This window comes from Panthera leo, chromosome F3 (genome assembly GCF_018350215.1).
Source record: "Panthera leo isolate Ple1 chromosome F3, P.leo_Ple1_pat1.1, whole genome shotgun sequence".
In the NCBI taxonomy this organism is placed as follows: Eukaryota; Metazoa; Chordata; class Mammalia; order Carnivora; family Felidae; genus Panthera; species Panthera leo.
The window spans coordinates 39,561,951-39,577,190 of NC_056696.1; the positions used below are offsets into that span (position 1 = coordinate 39,561,951).

General features: G+C 37.6%; 1 protein-coding gene across 1 annotated transcript in view; it reads right to left on the reverse strand.

Annotated features, from left to right (window-relative positions):
* Positions 1-1,589: 1,589 nt before the first annotated feature.
* KIF14 (kinesin family member 14) overlaps positions 1,590-15,240 on the reverse strand; it is a 55,740-nt gene continuing 42,089 nt past the window's right edge. Inside the window, exons 24-30 of the mRNA XM_042925787.1 lie at positions 14,633-14,857; positions 13,967-14,151; positions 10,975-11,133; positions 10,272-10,394; positions 6,484-6,558; positions 4,032-4,170; positions 1,590-3,660 (exon numbers count right to left, since the gene is read on the reverse strand). Of these exons, the coding sequence (XP_042781721.1) occupies positions 3,284-3,660; positions 4,032-4,170; positions 6,484-6,558; positions 10,272-10,394; positions 10,975-11,133; positions 13,967-14,151; positions 14,633-14,857 (1,283 nt within the window). The 3' untranslated portion in view covers positions 1,590-3,283. The remainder of the gene's footprint in view (positions 3,661-4,031; positions 4,171-6,483; positions 6,559-10,271; positions 10,395-10,974; positions 11,134-13,966; positions 14,152-14,632; positions 14,858-15,240) is intronic.

The window sequence follows — 15,240 nt, forward strand, 5'->3', positions numbered from 1 at the left end:
ATATAAACTAAATGCCCATACTCCTCTTCTAAAAAGCCCATAAACCAATAATGGCTAAAGGAAGAAAGATGAGAAAATCCAGTCTTGATTATATCCTACAATGACTGTTAACTTGCACACTCCAGAGTGCAAGCTTCCCTGCTGAATCACCCACAAGAAGCTGAACAGATCAACCTTCTCTCTTTTTTTTTTTTAATTTTTTTTAACGTTTATTTATTTTTGAGACGAGAGAGAGCATGGACGGGGGAGGGTCAGAGAAAGAGGGAGACACAGAATCGGAAACAGGCTCCAGGCTCTGAGCTGTCAGCACAGAGCCCGACACGGGGCTCGAACTCACAGACCGCGAGGTCATGACCTGAGCCGAAGTCGGCCGCTTAACCGACTTAGCCACCCAGGCGCCCCCAGATCAACCTTCTCTTAACTGAACCACACTGACACCTTTCCCCCTCCTCTGTGATAAACGAATTCTTACTTTCCATATTCGCTAAAGCCACAAAATCATTATCGGCACATAGTTAGGCACTGCAAATTTAAAACTGCTAATTCCCAGGGCACCGGGGTGGCTGTCATTTGGGAGCCCAACTTCGGCTTGGGTCCCGATCTCATGGTTTGTGAATTCGAGCCCTGCATCAGCGTCACTGCTGTCAGTGCAGAGCCTGCTTCGGATCTGTCCCCCTCTCTTTCTGCCCTTCCCCTCCTTCTCAAAAATAAACATTAAAAAAATTAAAAGGCTAATTAGTTAACTAAACAATATTTTGCTAAAAATTTCAGAAGGACCTCATGAAGGGCACACCTATGTCCTACTCTACCTTCCTAAAGGCTGGCGAGATCTTGTTTAGTCCTTTCATTATCACAGAACCTAATGGCAGATCTGTTTTCAAGTATGCCATGTTTAAAGCATTGGAGTACAACTCAGTACATGGGCAGAATATTGCAAGTGGCATAGGCTTGCACCAAACGTGATCCTGTATGCATCGTGACAAGGGCTTAGTTGCTAGTAATGGAAGGAGGGACAGACACTAACATTTACTAACAATCCACTACATGCCAGGACCTACTCCTACATTTTTCTCATTTACTGCTCAGGTAGGCTATGAGGAGGGGTAATACTTTTCTTGCTGCAAATGAGGAAATGGGTAAGAAGATAGCAAGCAACTTGTCTAAGGTCATACAGTTACTAAATAGCCTTGTTGGGATTCATACTCTAAATGAATGAAAAATGTGTCAAACTCCAAAGCTCATGCTCTTTCCACTACAGCACATGGGGATAAATCTATTCCAGACAACCAACTGCAAAGAGGCAGAGCAATGTCAAAAAAAAAAAAAAAAAAAAAAAAAAAAAAAAAAATCCAAGTAGTTGTCCTAATATTTAGTATTTCCTAATTGTTTGATTTGAGATACCAGTATAAATATTATCACAGTTACAAATAAAACTATTAGGTAACTAGTATAACTATTATCAAGGCAGAGCTATTATAGTAATTTTGAGTCAGAAATAAAGTAAATGAAGAAAACCAATAGACTAAAAATACCTTAGGCCAAGAGATAATTCTGAAGCCAACAAGATTTATTAAAGGCATTCTCTTTATAACATTCTTATCAGTGCACATGATTCTATAGCAAATATATGTTTCATCATTCATTCAAATACTGCATAACAATTTACTTGAAAGTATAAATATATATATATACATACGCAAAATTTTACAACACTAACAGATTTCTGACCAATGAACTTATGAGTTTAGAAAGCAGAGGGTAAAGATAAAGTACCAAACATTAAGATGAAAACTACTGTACTGATACTTTAGAAAATTCTTCAAAGAAGTACAACCTTCAAGAAAAGTTCTTTAATGTACATCTAAGCGATAAACTTTATAAAACTTGATCGCAAAAGTGCTACTTGGCAGAGCATTGACTATTAAAAGTATGGTTAGAACTTCAGAAAGAATGCAAGCTCAAATGCCAAACATAGAAGGAAAAAAAAAAAAGAAAATGAAAGCAAAATTTCCTACTCTGCACCATTTGAAAGCACCTGGCAACACAGCACATGGTGTATTAACATTGTTCTGGCTACGATAACCGGTATTTATTTACAGTCTCTCCCTAACAAAGAAATGATCAAATTTACTTATGGTATTAACATCTGATTTTCACTAGTCGTGTCAAATGTGCAAGTGGTACCTGCAAGTGAAAAGGACAAATGCAAGAATCAAGTTATTTACAAGAATTATTCTCAAGGAACTACTCGTTATCATCTAAGCAGAACCATTAGGTATCTTCCCAAATTACACATATGTGTGTGGTCAAAAACCTCAAGTCAGTTCCTTAATGAAAGATCCCAAAAGTAGAATATTCTCTTTATTACTTGATTGCAAATCAAAAGTGTTTTAAGCTGTGAGATATAATAAAGATCTTTCATCTTTACCAAATCATGTACAAACTCTTTCATTATGTATTTAACAAAACAAGCATTATCAAGAAAAGGTCCAGCCTCTGATTTCCTAACCCCATTCAGTAAGTGTGATTCTGTCAATATTTAATAGGTTTTTAAATTATATTCATACAGCCCTCATTATGGAACAGAGATAACATAGTGAATTATTATGCCAGCAAGTCATATTAATATATAATCATACTATATTTAGGTAGCTACTTATAATTTGGAAAGAAAAGGAAACCATGCCTTGAACACACTATTCAAAATGGCAACCAGTTAACCTTTCAAGAAAAGAGTTTTAGATTTAACAATGTAAGTTACGTTGCCCTAGTTAAACACATTGGCAACTTGACCACAAACCTCATCGTAGCTACTTGCAGAGGAGAGAAGGCACAGGCACAAAGGTAGCTGATTGTTCACATGTTTCCACTCATGAGAAAATAACTTATAATAACTATAGTAACCATTTACAAACAAGCTAAAGAACCAACCAGAAATAGTATATCAATATTAAAAACAAACACTTAAAATTCAAGGCAATGAGAACCTGGAGAAGAGACCATTCACTTGTTTTCAAACTCCTAATTTCATTCTATTGCCACCATGTTCCAATACAGAAAATGTCTATTCGAAATTGTCTCAGAAACTTCTGAATGCACATTCTGAAATCAGGATTCCATGCTGCTTATGCTGTCCCTGCCCAGTGGAAGACCACCAACATACATGCACTTCTTTGAAACATTTATGCTGGTTTCCTGCTTTTTATATTCTATGTGAGGAAAATTGCCTGCCCAGTGTTCTCTCTCTTTGATGGATGGGCGTAAAGTGCCTACGTAGCAGAATTCATACCCACTGAATCCTACTGGGTGTGCTTTCCTCTGACGCCACTGCTGGGTATGAGCCATGGAGTTCATAGACACGCTTTGGTACACCTTTATTCCTCACGGAGTCAGTCCTGCTTGATTTAGATTGTTCTTCTTCTCCGGTATTCTGATTACAAGTTTCCCAGGGTTTCAACAAATTAGGACTCTCTTCAGATTCAAAACAGAAGAGGAGTGACTTGACTAGAGACTCTAGCCCCCTGTGGCTGCCCTGAGGCATTCTCTTCTCACAGCTGTCAAGAGAAGCAGAGTGAATGCTGAAGTCATCATGAAAATCCTTGGTCAAGTTGCACAGACTTTCAACACAATTCTTGAGAAGATTTTTGTCACTGTGGCATCCTATGCAAGGAAAAGAAAAAGTTAATTAACCTTTTCATTTTTTTATCATGTATTTATTACTGTTATATGACTGTAAATATCTTTTAGGTCAAAGTAACCCTATCAAGACAAATCTAAACTACTTAAGATTACTCAGTTTATCTGCTAACTAAGCACCTGGTTTTTTAGGATCTAATTATTTAGGTAATGTACTTATATATATTAAGTGGGAATGCAACCATTCAAGTTCCTATATTGGTAATTAATGTCAAGGAAGTAGCATTAATTAGACTTGGATTCATGAATTAAACTAGAAATTAAAAGAACAGATGTCTGAGAGTCTTTATACTATAAAATTTTGATTAATTACAAATTCCATCTGGAGCATATACCTCTCAGTGCAGAAATAATAATTTGAATAGTTTGCTCTAAGCAATGTTTTAACTTCAAGAATTTTGGAGCAAGATTAACCATCTTCTTCAAATCTTGGTATCCAGAATTTTCTTGTTGTAGTTCGCTTCTGAAACTTTTCTGTAAATAAAATTAATATTTTTAAAACCACACAATAGACTACATGACAGTAAAGCTTAGTCAATATGATTTTAATCACCAGAATCTTATGTTCAAGAAAGAGTTACTTTCCTCACGAATGCTTAATTCTGTTTCCACAAGCAAGACCAAATACAATATTAATAATTACTGTTTTCAAAAGAAATAAGAATTTTATTTTTTTAATTAAAAAAAGTTGGTTTTTAAATTTTTTATTTTTATTTTTATTTTTTTTGAGAGAGAGAGAGAGAAAGACAGAGACAGAGCATGAATGGGGGAGGGGCAGAGAGAGAAGGAAACAGAATCCAAAACAGGCTTCTGGGCTCTGAGCCGTCAGCACAGAGCCTGATGCAGGGTTGAACTCACAAACCAAGAGATCATGGCCTGAACAGAAGTCAGACACCTAACCAACTGAGCCACCCAGGTATCCTCCACAAAAAAAGTTTTTTTTAAGTAAGCTCTACACCCAATGTAGGGCTTGAACTCGTGACACTGAGATCAAGTCACATGCCCTACAGAATGGGCCAGCCAGGTACCCCAAGAATTTTAAATTAATTTTAAATCAAAATCCAGTCATCCTATTACATGGGAATGAAATAAAACCTTAGTACCCTTTATTACCCAATATCATAAACGATAAATTTATTTAATTTTTTAGAGTTCAACTTAGTATCTCCTATTTATTTTTATTTAAGTAAAAATTTTTAGGACATAGATATTTCCCTCCTTTTTAACACATTGATTATATACTTAGTTTATATTTTTCTATTTACTTGTCATATGAAAATAAAATAATTTGTCTAATTCACCTATATTTTAAAATCTTTAAGCATATTATTAACCACATTTTTCTAACCTTTAATGTACTTTATTGTTTTTCTTTATTTTTTTAATTTTATTTTTTATTTTTTAAAATTTACATCCAAATTAGTTAGCATATAGTGCAACAATGATTTCAGGAGTAGATTCCTTAGTGCCCCTTACCCATTTAGACCACCCCCCCCCTCCCACTACCCCTCCAGTAACCCTCAGTTTGTTCTCCATATTTATGAGTCTCTTCTGTTTTGTCCCCTCCCTGTTTTTATATGATTTTTGTTTCCCTTCCCTTATGTTCATCTGTTTTGTCTCTAAAAGTCCTCATATGAGTGAAGTCATATGATTTTTGTCTTACTCTAATTTCATTTAGCATAATACCCTCTAGTTCCATCCATGTAGTTGCAAATGGCAAGATTTCATTCTTTTTGATTGCCGAGTAATACTCCATTGTATATATATACCACATCTTCTTTATCCGTTCATCCATCGATGGACATTTGGGCTCTTTCCACACTTTGGCTATTGTTGATAGTGCTGCTATAAACATGGGGGTGCATGTGTCCCTTCGAAACAGCACGCCTGTATCCCGTGGATAAATACCTAGTAGTGCAATTGCTGGGTCGAAGGGTAGTTCTAAATTTTTAGTTTTTTGAGGAACCTCCATACTGTTTTCCAGAGTGGCTGCACCAGCTTGCATTCCCATAAACAAAATTTTTTAAAGTTTATTTATTTTGAGAGAGAGAGAGAGAGAGAGAGAGAGAAGGATGGGGGGAGGGACAGAGAGGGAGAGAGAATGAGAATCCCAAGCAAGCTCTGTGCTATCAGCCTGGAGCCTGACAGGGGCTCACTAGGTCTCAGGAACCATGAGATCGTGACCTGAGCCAAAATCAAGAATTGGATGCTTAACCTGCTGAGCCACCCAGGCGCCCCTATTAAACACAATTTTTCAGCCAATGACTATCTCAGCAAAAGCTGACAGTTACTAAACTAAGAAATAGATAAAATACATCAATATTAATCAATTTCTATACAATATCTTATGTATTACTAAAACAAATAAGTTATGACATCCAAGAGGAAGTAGCTAGGGAGCTACTGTACGTGCTTCAACTAAACATGCACAAAGGAATTATCTGGCTAAGGATAAAAACAGAAATAGGGGCACCTGGGTGGCTCAGTTGGTTGAGCATCTGACTTCAGCTCAGGTCATGATCTCATGGTCTGTGAGCTCGAGCCCCGCGTCAGGCTCTGTGCTGAGGGCTCAGAGCCTGGAACCTGCTTCAGATTCTACGTCTCCCTCTCTCTCTGCCCCTCCCCTGCTCACACTCTGTCTCTCTCTCTCTCTCTCAAAAATAAATAAACATTAAAAAAAATTTTAAAAAACATAAATAAACATATCATATCTAAACTTAAACCAAATGAAATGATAAAATACACCAAGGAAAAGTAAACACAAAAACAATTTAAAGCTTCTCTTACTGTTTTCCACTCAGCAAAGATGTTTTCAAGAGATCCAATCAATCCCATGGCATTAGCTTTCATCTGTTTGGTAACCTATAGAGAATGTTAACATATTTTATTATACAAATAATTATTTAGAAGTTTAGAAATCCTAGAATTCTATGGGACAAGACAGGGAAGAATTTTCGTCTATGAAGACAAAAGACTCGAGTTCTTTTATTGGGACTATAATTAAACAACTGGGGTACCTAAATCATGTGAGCAAAATTTCTTTCAAAATAAATTGCATATTGATTCTACATTAAATATAGATACCCTCTGAAGTTTGTTATAATAATAGCATTTTGCCTTATATTTAAATATTTATAGGAATGAAATTTCCAAGACTTCCCTTGGAAGAGTATAACTAATATAAAGCAAATATTATGCTCTAAGAACTACAAATACATTTCCCCAGTTTTATTAAAATATATTTGACAACTAACATTGGATTAGTTTAAGGTGTACAACATGATCCAGTATACTGCAAAACGACCACCATAGGGAGTTTAGTTAACATTCATTACCTCATATAGTTACAATCCTTTTTCTTGTGATGAGAACTTTTAAGATCTATTCTCTTAGCAACATTCAAATACCCAATATAGTAGTACTGTTAACTATAGTCACTGTGCTGCATTTTACATCCCCAGGACTTACCTTATAACTGGAAGTTGGTACTTTTGGACCACCTGCACCCATTTCCCCATCCCCACCCTCTGACTGGTAACCGCTAGTCTGTTCTCTGTTTCTATGATTTAACCTTTATTTTTAGATTCCACATATAAATGAGATCATATAATACTTGTCTTCCTGTGTCCAAGTTATTTCACTTACATGTTTTATTATTTGCTTCTCCATTACAGCCCTATACTGCATATGCAATTGTCCTCCTTTTACAAATAAGAAAACAGATCCCGCGCTCCTACGACTCAGAGCCAGGGCCGGAACCCCAGTGTAAATTCTAAGCCTTTGCTTTTGTGCTGCTCAATGCTGCCCCCTAAGGTGTCTTCTCACTTAATTTCTGCCAGGGGATTCTATTTTAAGAATTTAATTGGCTTTACCCACACAGCTCTTCCCTACGTCTTAGATTTCCTGTATCTGGTTGAAAAAAATATCTTTTTTCCCCTTGACTCCAGCTTTACAATTATAACTCCTATGCCTTATGTTTGAGCCTATTTTCTATTTCTTTAGATTCTTTGCTTTCTTGCCATAGGTTCTTGAGTTTTAACTTCTAAGAATACGATAAGCTAAAACCCCACCATGACTAAATAAATAGCTGTGGCATACCACAGAGAGAAAATGAGAGGAAGGGAGGTAGAGGTCTGCATGAAATGCAGATAATATGAATTTTATGCAAGATGGGCCTGACTCATTTGCTGTTTATTTCCTCAAAACAATAGCAAAGCTAACATCCACACCCTGCTTTGCTACTTGCTGTGCACATTCACATGCATTACTTCATCTCTGCTTTTCATTAACTTATTCTATAGCCTCTTGCACTTACTGCCAGCAGACATTCAATCTGCAAACAGTGATAGTGTTTTAGTGATAAATGTGCTGCTGAGCAAAACCAAGCTGAAGATGTCAGCAGTGGCCAGTAGGAGTCCACTTTCTTCAAAGTTGCATTATAGAACTGAAATCAGCCTCATGTCTCCTACAATATGATTAGACCCAGATATCTTGATCTAGTGACAAAATGAGCTCCTTTTGGATGAGTTTTTATTTTAAAAACAAAATAAAAGCACAAAGTGAGAGAGACAAACATCCACAGAGAACAAGACCAAGCGAGCTGAGGAACCTGACTGGCCTGGCACATAATCCTCAGAACAATTTTACGAAGTACCTATGATCATCTTCACATTTTAAATGAACAAGTGGGGCTCAGGCAAGCAGCTCAAAGCTACACAGGAAGTGGGAGAGCAACTTAATGTTCAGGGTCTTTCTCCAGTTCTGAGACGGTTCGGACAGTGATTAACCTATAAAGCCCTTTAGTCTGAGGAAAGGAATGGAGATCCCCTCTGGCTTATATGGAAAGTTTCCCCCAGAAAGATAAGCTAGACATACATTAATGAAAAAAAAAAAAATTAACTTACTCTATGCCTTCCTGGAAACAACTAGCCAGAGGGGTGGAAGCTAACAGTCTTCTCCCGGATTTACTTCCCTAGGTAAATCAATATGTATGTAAATGATATCCCTCCTAAGGGGGATGATCTCAGGAACCAAAACCCCAGGGAGCTCCATCCCAGCTGACTGACTCCAGAAAAAGAAAGGGAATGGGCAGAGATGGTTTTAACAAGAAGTTGTTACAATGTGACTGCTGAACAGACGCGTCTCTGAAACTCACTGTGGTAAGATTTGAACTTACCTTCTGAATCCCCAATTCATTACTAGTAACTCTCAGTGAAGAAAGTTAGTGCCTGAACAATGGCTTACAAAACTTATTTAGTTAGCGTTCTGAGCTTCGGAGTCAGGTGGGTAGAATATAAAACCCTGGCTCGAGACTGGACAAGGTTCTCCAGCTCAGTGAAACACACAGGAAGATGAGTAATTCCTACCTTGCAAGTGGGGAGGTTCACCACTATTACACATAAAGCACCAGTCCTGTAATTGTCACTGAGAGATGATTTAATAAGTGACTTAATAAATTTAATAAATAATGTCACAACCTAGGACATAGGTATTATTACATAGGACACGTGAGGAAACAGAGTCAGAGCACTGACTTGATGAATGATTGCTGGAAAATAACAGAGACAGGTTTTAACCACAGTGCCACCTCTAAGACAGCATTGCTTTTATGCTTTCATGTTAGTTAGCTGGAGGAGGTGGGGAGGAAGCATATTTTAGGAAGTTACTCAAATCTGTGTTGGTTCTGTGTCTTAATATGAAATAACAGAGGTGAACGCCTCTGTCAAAATATTTAGTTTAAAATATTGGATCAATAAATGGTAGTTTCTATTCTTTTTTTTTAATGTTTATCTTTATTTTTGAGACAAAGACAGAGCATGAGCAGGGGAGAGGCAGAGAGAGAGGGAGACACCGAATCGGAAGCAGGCTCCAGGCTCTGAGCTGTCAGCATGGAGCCCGACGCGGGGCTCCAACTCGTCAACTGAGAGATCATGACCTGAGCCCAAGTCGGACGCTCAACCGACTGAGCCACCCAGGTGCCCGGGTAGTTTCTATTCCTAAGTGGACAAGTAGAGACCTAACCAAAGAGCAAGAAGAAAAAGACAAGCAGAAAGTGAACACTAGGTGTCAGCGCCACACTCCATTCTGCTCTGGAGTGTATCCACAGGCTGAATTTTCATGGATAATAACTGACAAAATTATACAACAGAGGCTGCAGTAACTCAAGAGTAACTTGGGGAAAATATCACCATGACATAATGATAGCATCAGCCTTTTCAATAAAATAATTATTCAACACAAATTAAAATACATAAATCTATAAGAATCCAATTTATTGAACTAATTTCTAAAAAATTTTTTGGTGTTTATTCATTTTTTGAGGGACAGAGAGACAGAGTGCAAGTGGGGGAGGGGCAGAGAGAGAGGGAGACACAGAATCTGAAACAGGCTCCAGGCTCTGAGCTGTCAGCACAGAGCCCCACGCGGGGCTCGAACTCACGGACCGTGAGATCATGACCTGAGCTGAAGTCAAACACTTAACCAACTGAGCCACCCAGATGCCCCAGAACTAATTTTTTTAAATCACCTTTACAGACCATCTGGTACTATGTAGAATGTTCTTTCATTCCTCTTACCTCATTTTGGGTACACTGCCTTAAGAGTCCATGCTGAAGTTCTTTTGCTTTTTCTAGTCCAGAATCTAATAGAATCTTCACTCCTAAGCCTACACCATCACAAAGAGCATCCATGAAATCCTCCTAGAAAAAGTTTTTAAGTATTAACTGGAAAACTCAGGTTTTACATTTTTTTAAAAATTATCAAACAACTAATTTTATTTTCTGCTTATTGTAGGATTATAATAAGTTCCAAGTTTATTAAATTCAACTAAAGCTGGAATAAGATCTAACAGTCTATAAGAAAGGTAGCAAACCTGTAATTTAGCATTCCACATATAACGTGCTATAAACAATGTCTGTCATCTTAGACAGGACAATACATTCCTAGAACACAGTAACATTCTATTACTATGTTTTCAATGGCATGAAAACTTAAAGCAAGCAAACACAAATTTTCTAGAATTATAGAGTTCTTCATATGTTCATTGGCTAAGTAGGTGGCTATCATGAAAGCAAAGATCCAAAAAGTAAAATGAGGATTTCAGAATTATCCAGTACATTTAGCCAACTTAGATTGAAACCATTTTAAATTATATTGCTAAACTATTAAAAGTATGAGCTATTTTCAAATAAAAACAACTTATCATGTTTAGTGATACTATTATCAGGAGTCTACTGTTCCCTCAGATGAAGTCTTTCAAAACTAATGTTACCAAATTACCTGAACACTGGTAGCCTTATTGCTACTGTTTTCCAGAAAATGTAGCTCGCTCCCTTTAAGAACTGCTAACTGTCCCACATACTTCACAGCTTGTTGTACAATTTGGACTATTTTGTTTTGAGCTTCTTTTACCATTGATGAGATATCTGAACAGCATCCCTATAAAATAAAAATGGACCATTACATAAGATACATGAGATTACACAGGGTGGTAAAGACAAGAAAAGCAATTTGAAGAAAACAAATTCTGCATTCATCGATATGGTGACTATGTTTCATAAAAATCTCAGAGCCAGAAAACATGCAACCCTATAGCTCCTAACGAGGATAAAATGACTAGGATATAGTCTCTACCCTCAAAGACCTTACACACTAATAGGAGACATAAGACAAGCATGCAGTTAACTAATATAAGAAAGAAGTGATAAGTGAAAGTCCCTCACCCCCCAAGAAGGAACAAAACCATGGCGCTTTTGCCTTTGAACTTTTCCTGTCCCGGGAGCCATCTGACAGATGGTGGGCAAAGATATTTTCTTTTATCAGGGGAGAAGGAAGAAGAAAGGGAAGGAAAAGGGGGAGAAGACCACCCTCCAAACAAAAGGCTTCTCCTGCACCAGAGTGCACATGACCAACGAGGAGGTGTTCCCCGAGCTTTTCTTTCTGTTACCTGCCAACTACAGTGATTCTCTTCAAAATACTTCTCTTGGCCTGCTTTCTGGGACATGCTTATAATACTGCTAAAAGGTAAGACTTCTCACACCATACTTAGCTAGTAAGTGTAGTCACTAAATTCAGTTGTGCCAACATAACGCAAGTGTCTCCTGAGCTCCATCTAACTTCCCCTCCAGGTCACCTGTTCTCTCCATCCTCAATTCCTATAAAACATTTCCCATAGAGCTTGTAGGTCGCAACCCCTAAGTTCAGAGTGGTCTTTCCAGAGAATGAAAAGAAGGAAAGAAACTACCCACCAGTTGCTCTAACAGGTACCTTCTTATCACATCCATCCATCTGATCCTCATGGCAATCTTGCCAGACAGGCCTTATTTTTATTTTCCCGGTGACAAAATGGGAGACTCAAAAAGTGAAGCAGCTTGCCCAAGGACACAGAACTAATTCAGCATGGGTTCAAACACTGGTTTTCCAAATGCCAATAGTGGTTTTTTTGTTTTGTTTTGTTTTTTTCTGTTCCTGAACTGCCTCTCAAACCTAAGAGCCAACTAAGACTAAGTATATCTCAAACTCTCTTTTCCACCACAGACCACCCCTCTGCTAGCTTCCTCTTCCAGGCTCAAGCATAAGTCAGATCCTCAGGTTTTGGCTCCCCAGCTTTGCTCTCTGGCCAGCTTTCCCTTTCATCTTCATGGCCCTGTGCTCAGAGCATCTTCTTCACCTAATACTTCACCCACACCTGTTTGCAGTCCACCTGTCTGTCTTAGGGTCATTCTGTTTCCTCACCACTTATATCCCAAGTGATCCTTCATCCAGTGTGAATTTTTCATTACCTCAATAACAAGTATCCAAACAAGCAGCTATCGTATGATGAGTCCTTGTGAAAAAAGACCCACTGTCCCTCTAACTACCCAAAGCTTACTCTGCCCAATGAGGTATGCAGGCCTGTAAATATGATATATTAAAGGGCATAACAGGTGAAGTACAGGCCTAACAGAAAAACAAATAAGAGAAATGTCTAACCAAGTCACGGGGAGACCCAGAAAGACCTCCTAGGGAAGAATAATGGATAATTAAAAATAAACATTTGATTTCAATTTGACTAGATTACTCAACCAAATAAACATTTCCAAATCCTATCAATAAATAAATAGCCCACTCAGGAAGTATTTGATACAACTAACCTTCTACTACAATAGTAGAATGTAGAAAGTCTCTTGGTGGGCGCTATAACATAAGATTTGTTCAAATATTCTAGAACATTTTGTCAAGAAGCCAAGTTACCCATTTTAAAAAGTGGAACCTATCCCCTTTGGTATTTTCATAACTACTTCCCTCAGACAGTCAAGGAATTCTTAAGGAAGAGTTCACTGATATGGCAGATGACTAGGTATTAACCAGTATCAAATTCTCTACTTCTTCCATGGTAATAGAACTCTTGATTTTTCACTAGGTACACAGCTGTCCAGAATAAAAAATAATTTCCCAATTATACTTATGGCTAGATGTGGTCATGTAATGAAGTCCTGGCCAAAGACTTATAAAGAGAAATGCCATATGGAAATTTCTAGAACCTACCCTTAAAAGAAGGCCCATTTGGCCTTTCCCTTCTTTGTCACTTCTTTCATCCTGCTGCACTGAATTCAGACAGAGCTCCACCACTAGGGTGTACCATGAAATAAAGGGCATGCATGCGGCTTGGCAGAGGGTACATTAGAAGGAGCTTAGCTCTCAAGGTGTGGAACAGAGCCACCATGCCTCCTTCCAGATTTTATGTGACAGCCAAGAAGCTTTTATCTTACTTCTTCTTCACAGCCATGCCTAATCTCACTTGATATAAGGTAAACAGGAAAAAAAAATTACTTTTCTTGACCATATACCAGTGGGCTTGTGACTCGACTCATTCAGCACAAGTTGATACCCAATATATAACCAAAGCAAGACTCCGCCTTTCTTCCCAATAGCCATTATTGAGGGCTAGCATAGTATAATATGTTACTGGTTATAAAACAGGAAAGACTACATATCCTGTGCCTCCATTTCTTCATTTATAAAATGGTGATTAAGAAAAGTACCTACTTCTAAAGTTGTTAAGAGAATTGAATGAGTTAATATTTGTCAATCACTGAGAATTCTCAGTGCCTGGCACAGAGGCAATAAATAATAAACAATCATAGAAAACCACACTTTCAGAATTGCAAAACAGAAATCACTTCTGAAAATCCTACAGATCTAATTTTAGGGAAGATGCAGACAGTAGAAGGTCAATAAATACTTGCTGAATAAATGACTTCTTCAAATGACAATCAGCAAATCAACTTACCTGCAAAAATAACTGTAAGTAGCCTCCTAGTTTTTTAACCTCTTGTCTCAGTTCATCTTCAAGTCTTGCTGTGCTGGTACAGGGTAGAATATCATCCAGCCAGTGTTTGATTAGAACCACAAGCTGCTCAAAAGCACATGTGACCTGGATAGTAAGTGACTGGGTTGCTCGATCAGAAGAGAACACTTCGAAAGAAGAAGGAAAATTATTGGAAGAAATAATCTCCAAATAAAAGATTATTCTAGTCTAGGGGCACCTGGGTGGCTCAGTCAATTGAGCATCCGACTTCGGACGCTTTGACTTAGGTCATGATCTCACAGCTCGGTGAGTTCGAGCCCCATGTCGGGCTCTATGCTGACAGCTCGGAGCCAGGAGCCTGCTTCGGATACTGTGTCTCCCTCTCTCTCTGCCCCTAACCCACTCTCATTCTGTCTCCATCTCTCTCAAAAATAAATAAACATTTAAAAGAAAAATTTATTAAAAAAAAAAAAAAGATTATTCTAGTCTAGGATTCAGGTTAGGGTTAAGGTTAGGATTTAAAATGTTTAAGAAACATTTTACCATAGTCAGAAAATGCATGCCAAATGTGGCAATCATTCAAAAGCAAATGTAATGTGCAGAAAATAGTCATTCATGTAAGTTAATAAAAGCAGTAAGGTTGCTTACAGTTATCTTGACTTTCTTCATCTTGTTCTTCATGAGCTTTGGAAATGGCAAATAGCCCATGATAAATTTTAAGAAAATTATTAATCAGGCTGTCTGCCAGGCTTTTTTCTTCATCATAACTCTGTCCAAGAAAATCTAACGATGACCCAATCAATTCTTTGCAAATTCCAGGAAGAAAAGATTCTGCTGAACTTGGGGAAATGGTGCTCGATTTCTCCAGTAAGCCTATATGGGCAGAAAATAGCCATGTTAAGCCTACTTTTCAGGCACAACACTTTCCAACAAATACATTAATGCAAGCATATTATGGACTCATTCGTCAGTAATTTCAAAGCAGGCTGTTCTTATTTCAATACACCCTTACTTCTATATGCCAAAGTGAAAACACAAGTCCATAAAGGAAGTCAATTAATCTTTCAATGGCATCAATCCATAGGTTAGTAGTTCAACAATATAAATAACAGACAATTCAAATAAACTAAATAACCACTGGTTCAATCTCCTTCTTTATTTACTTTTTGGGAACACCTAAGAAACAGTGAATTGGTGGAAACAATGGCAGTTACATGAAATAAAATAATATAAAAATAATAAATATAAATATCATA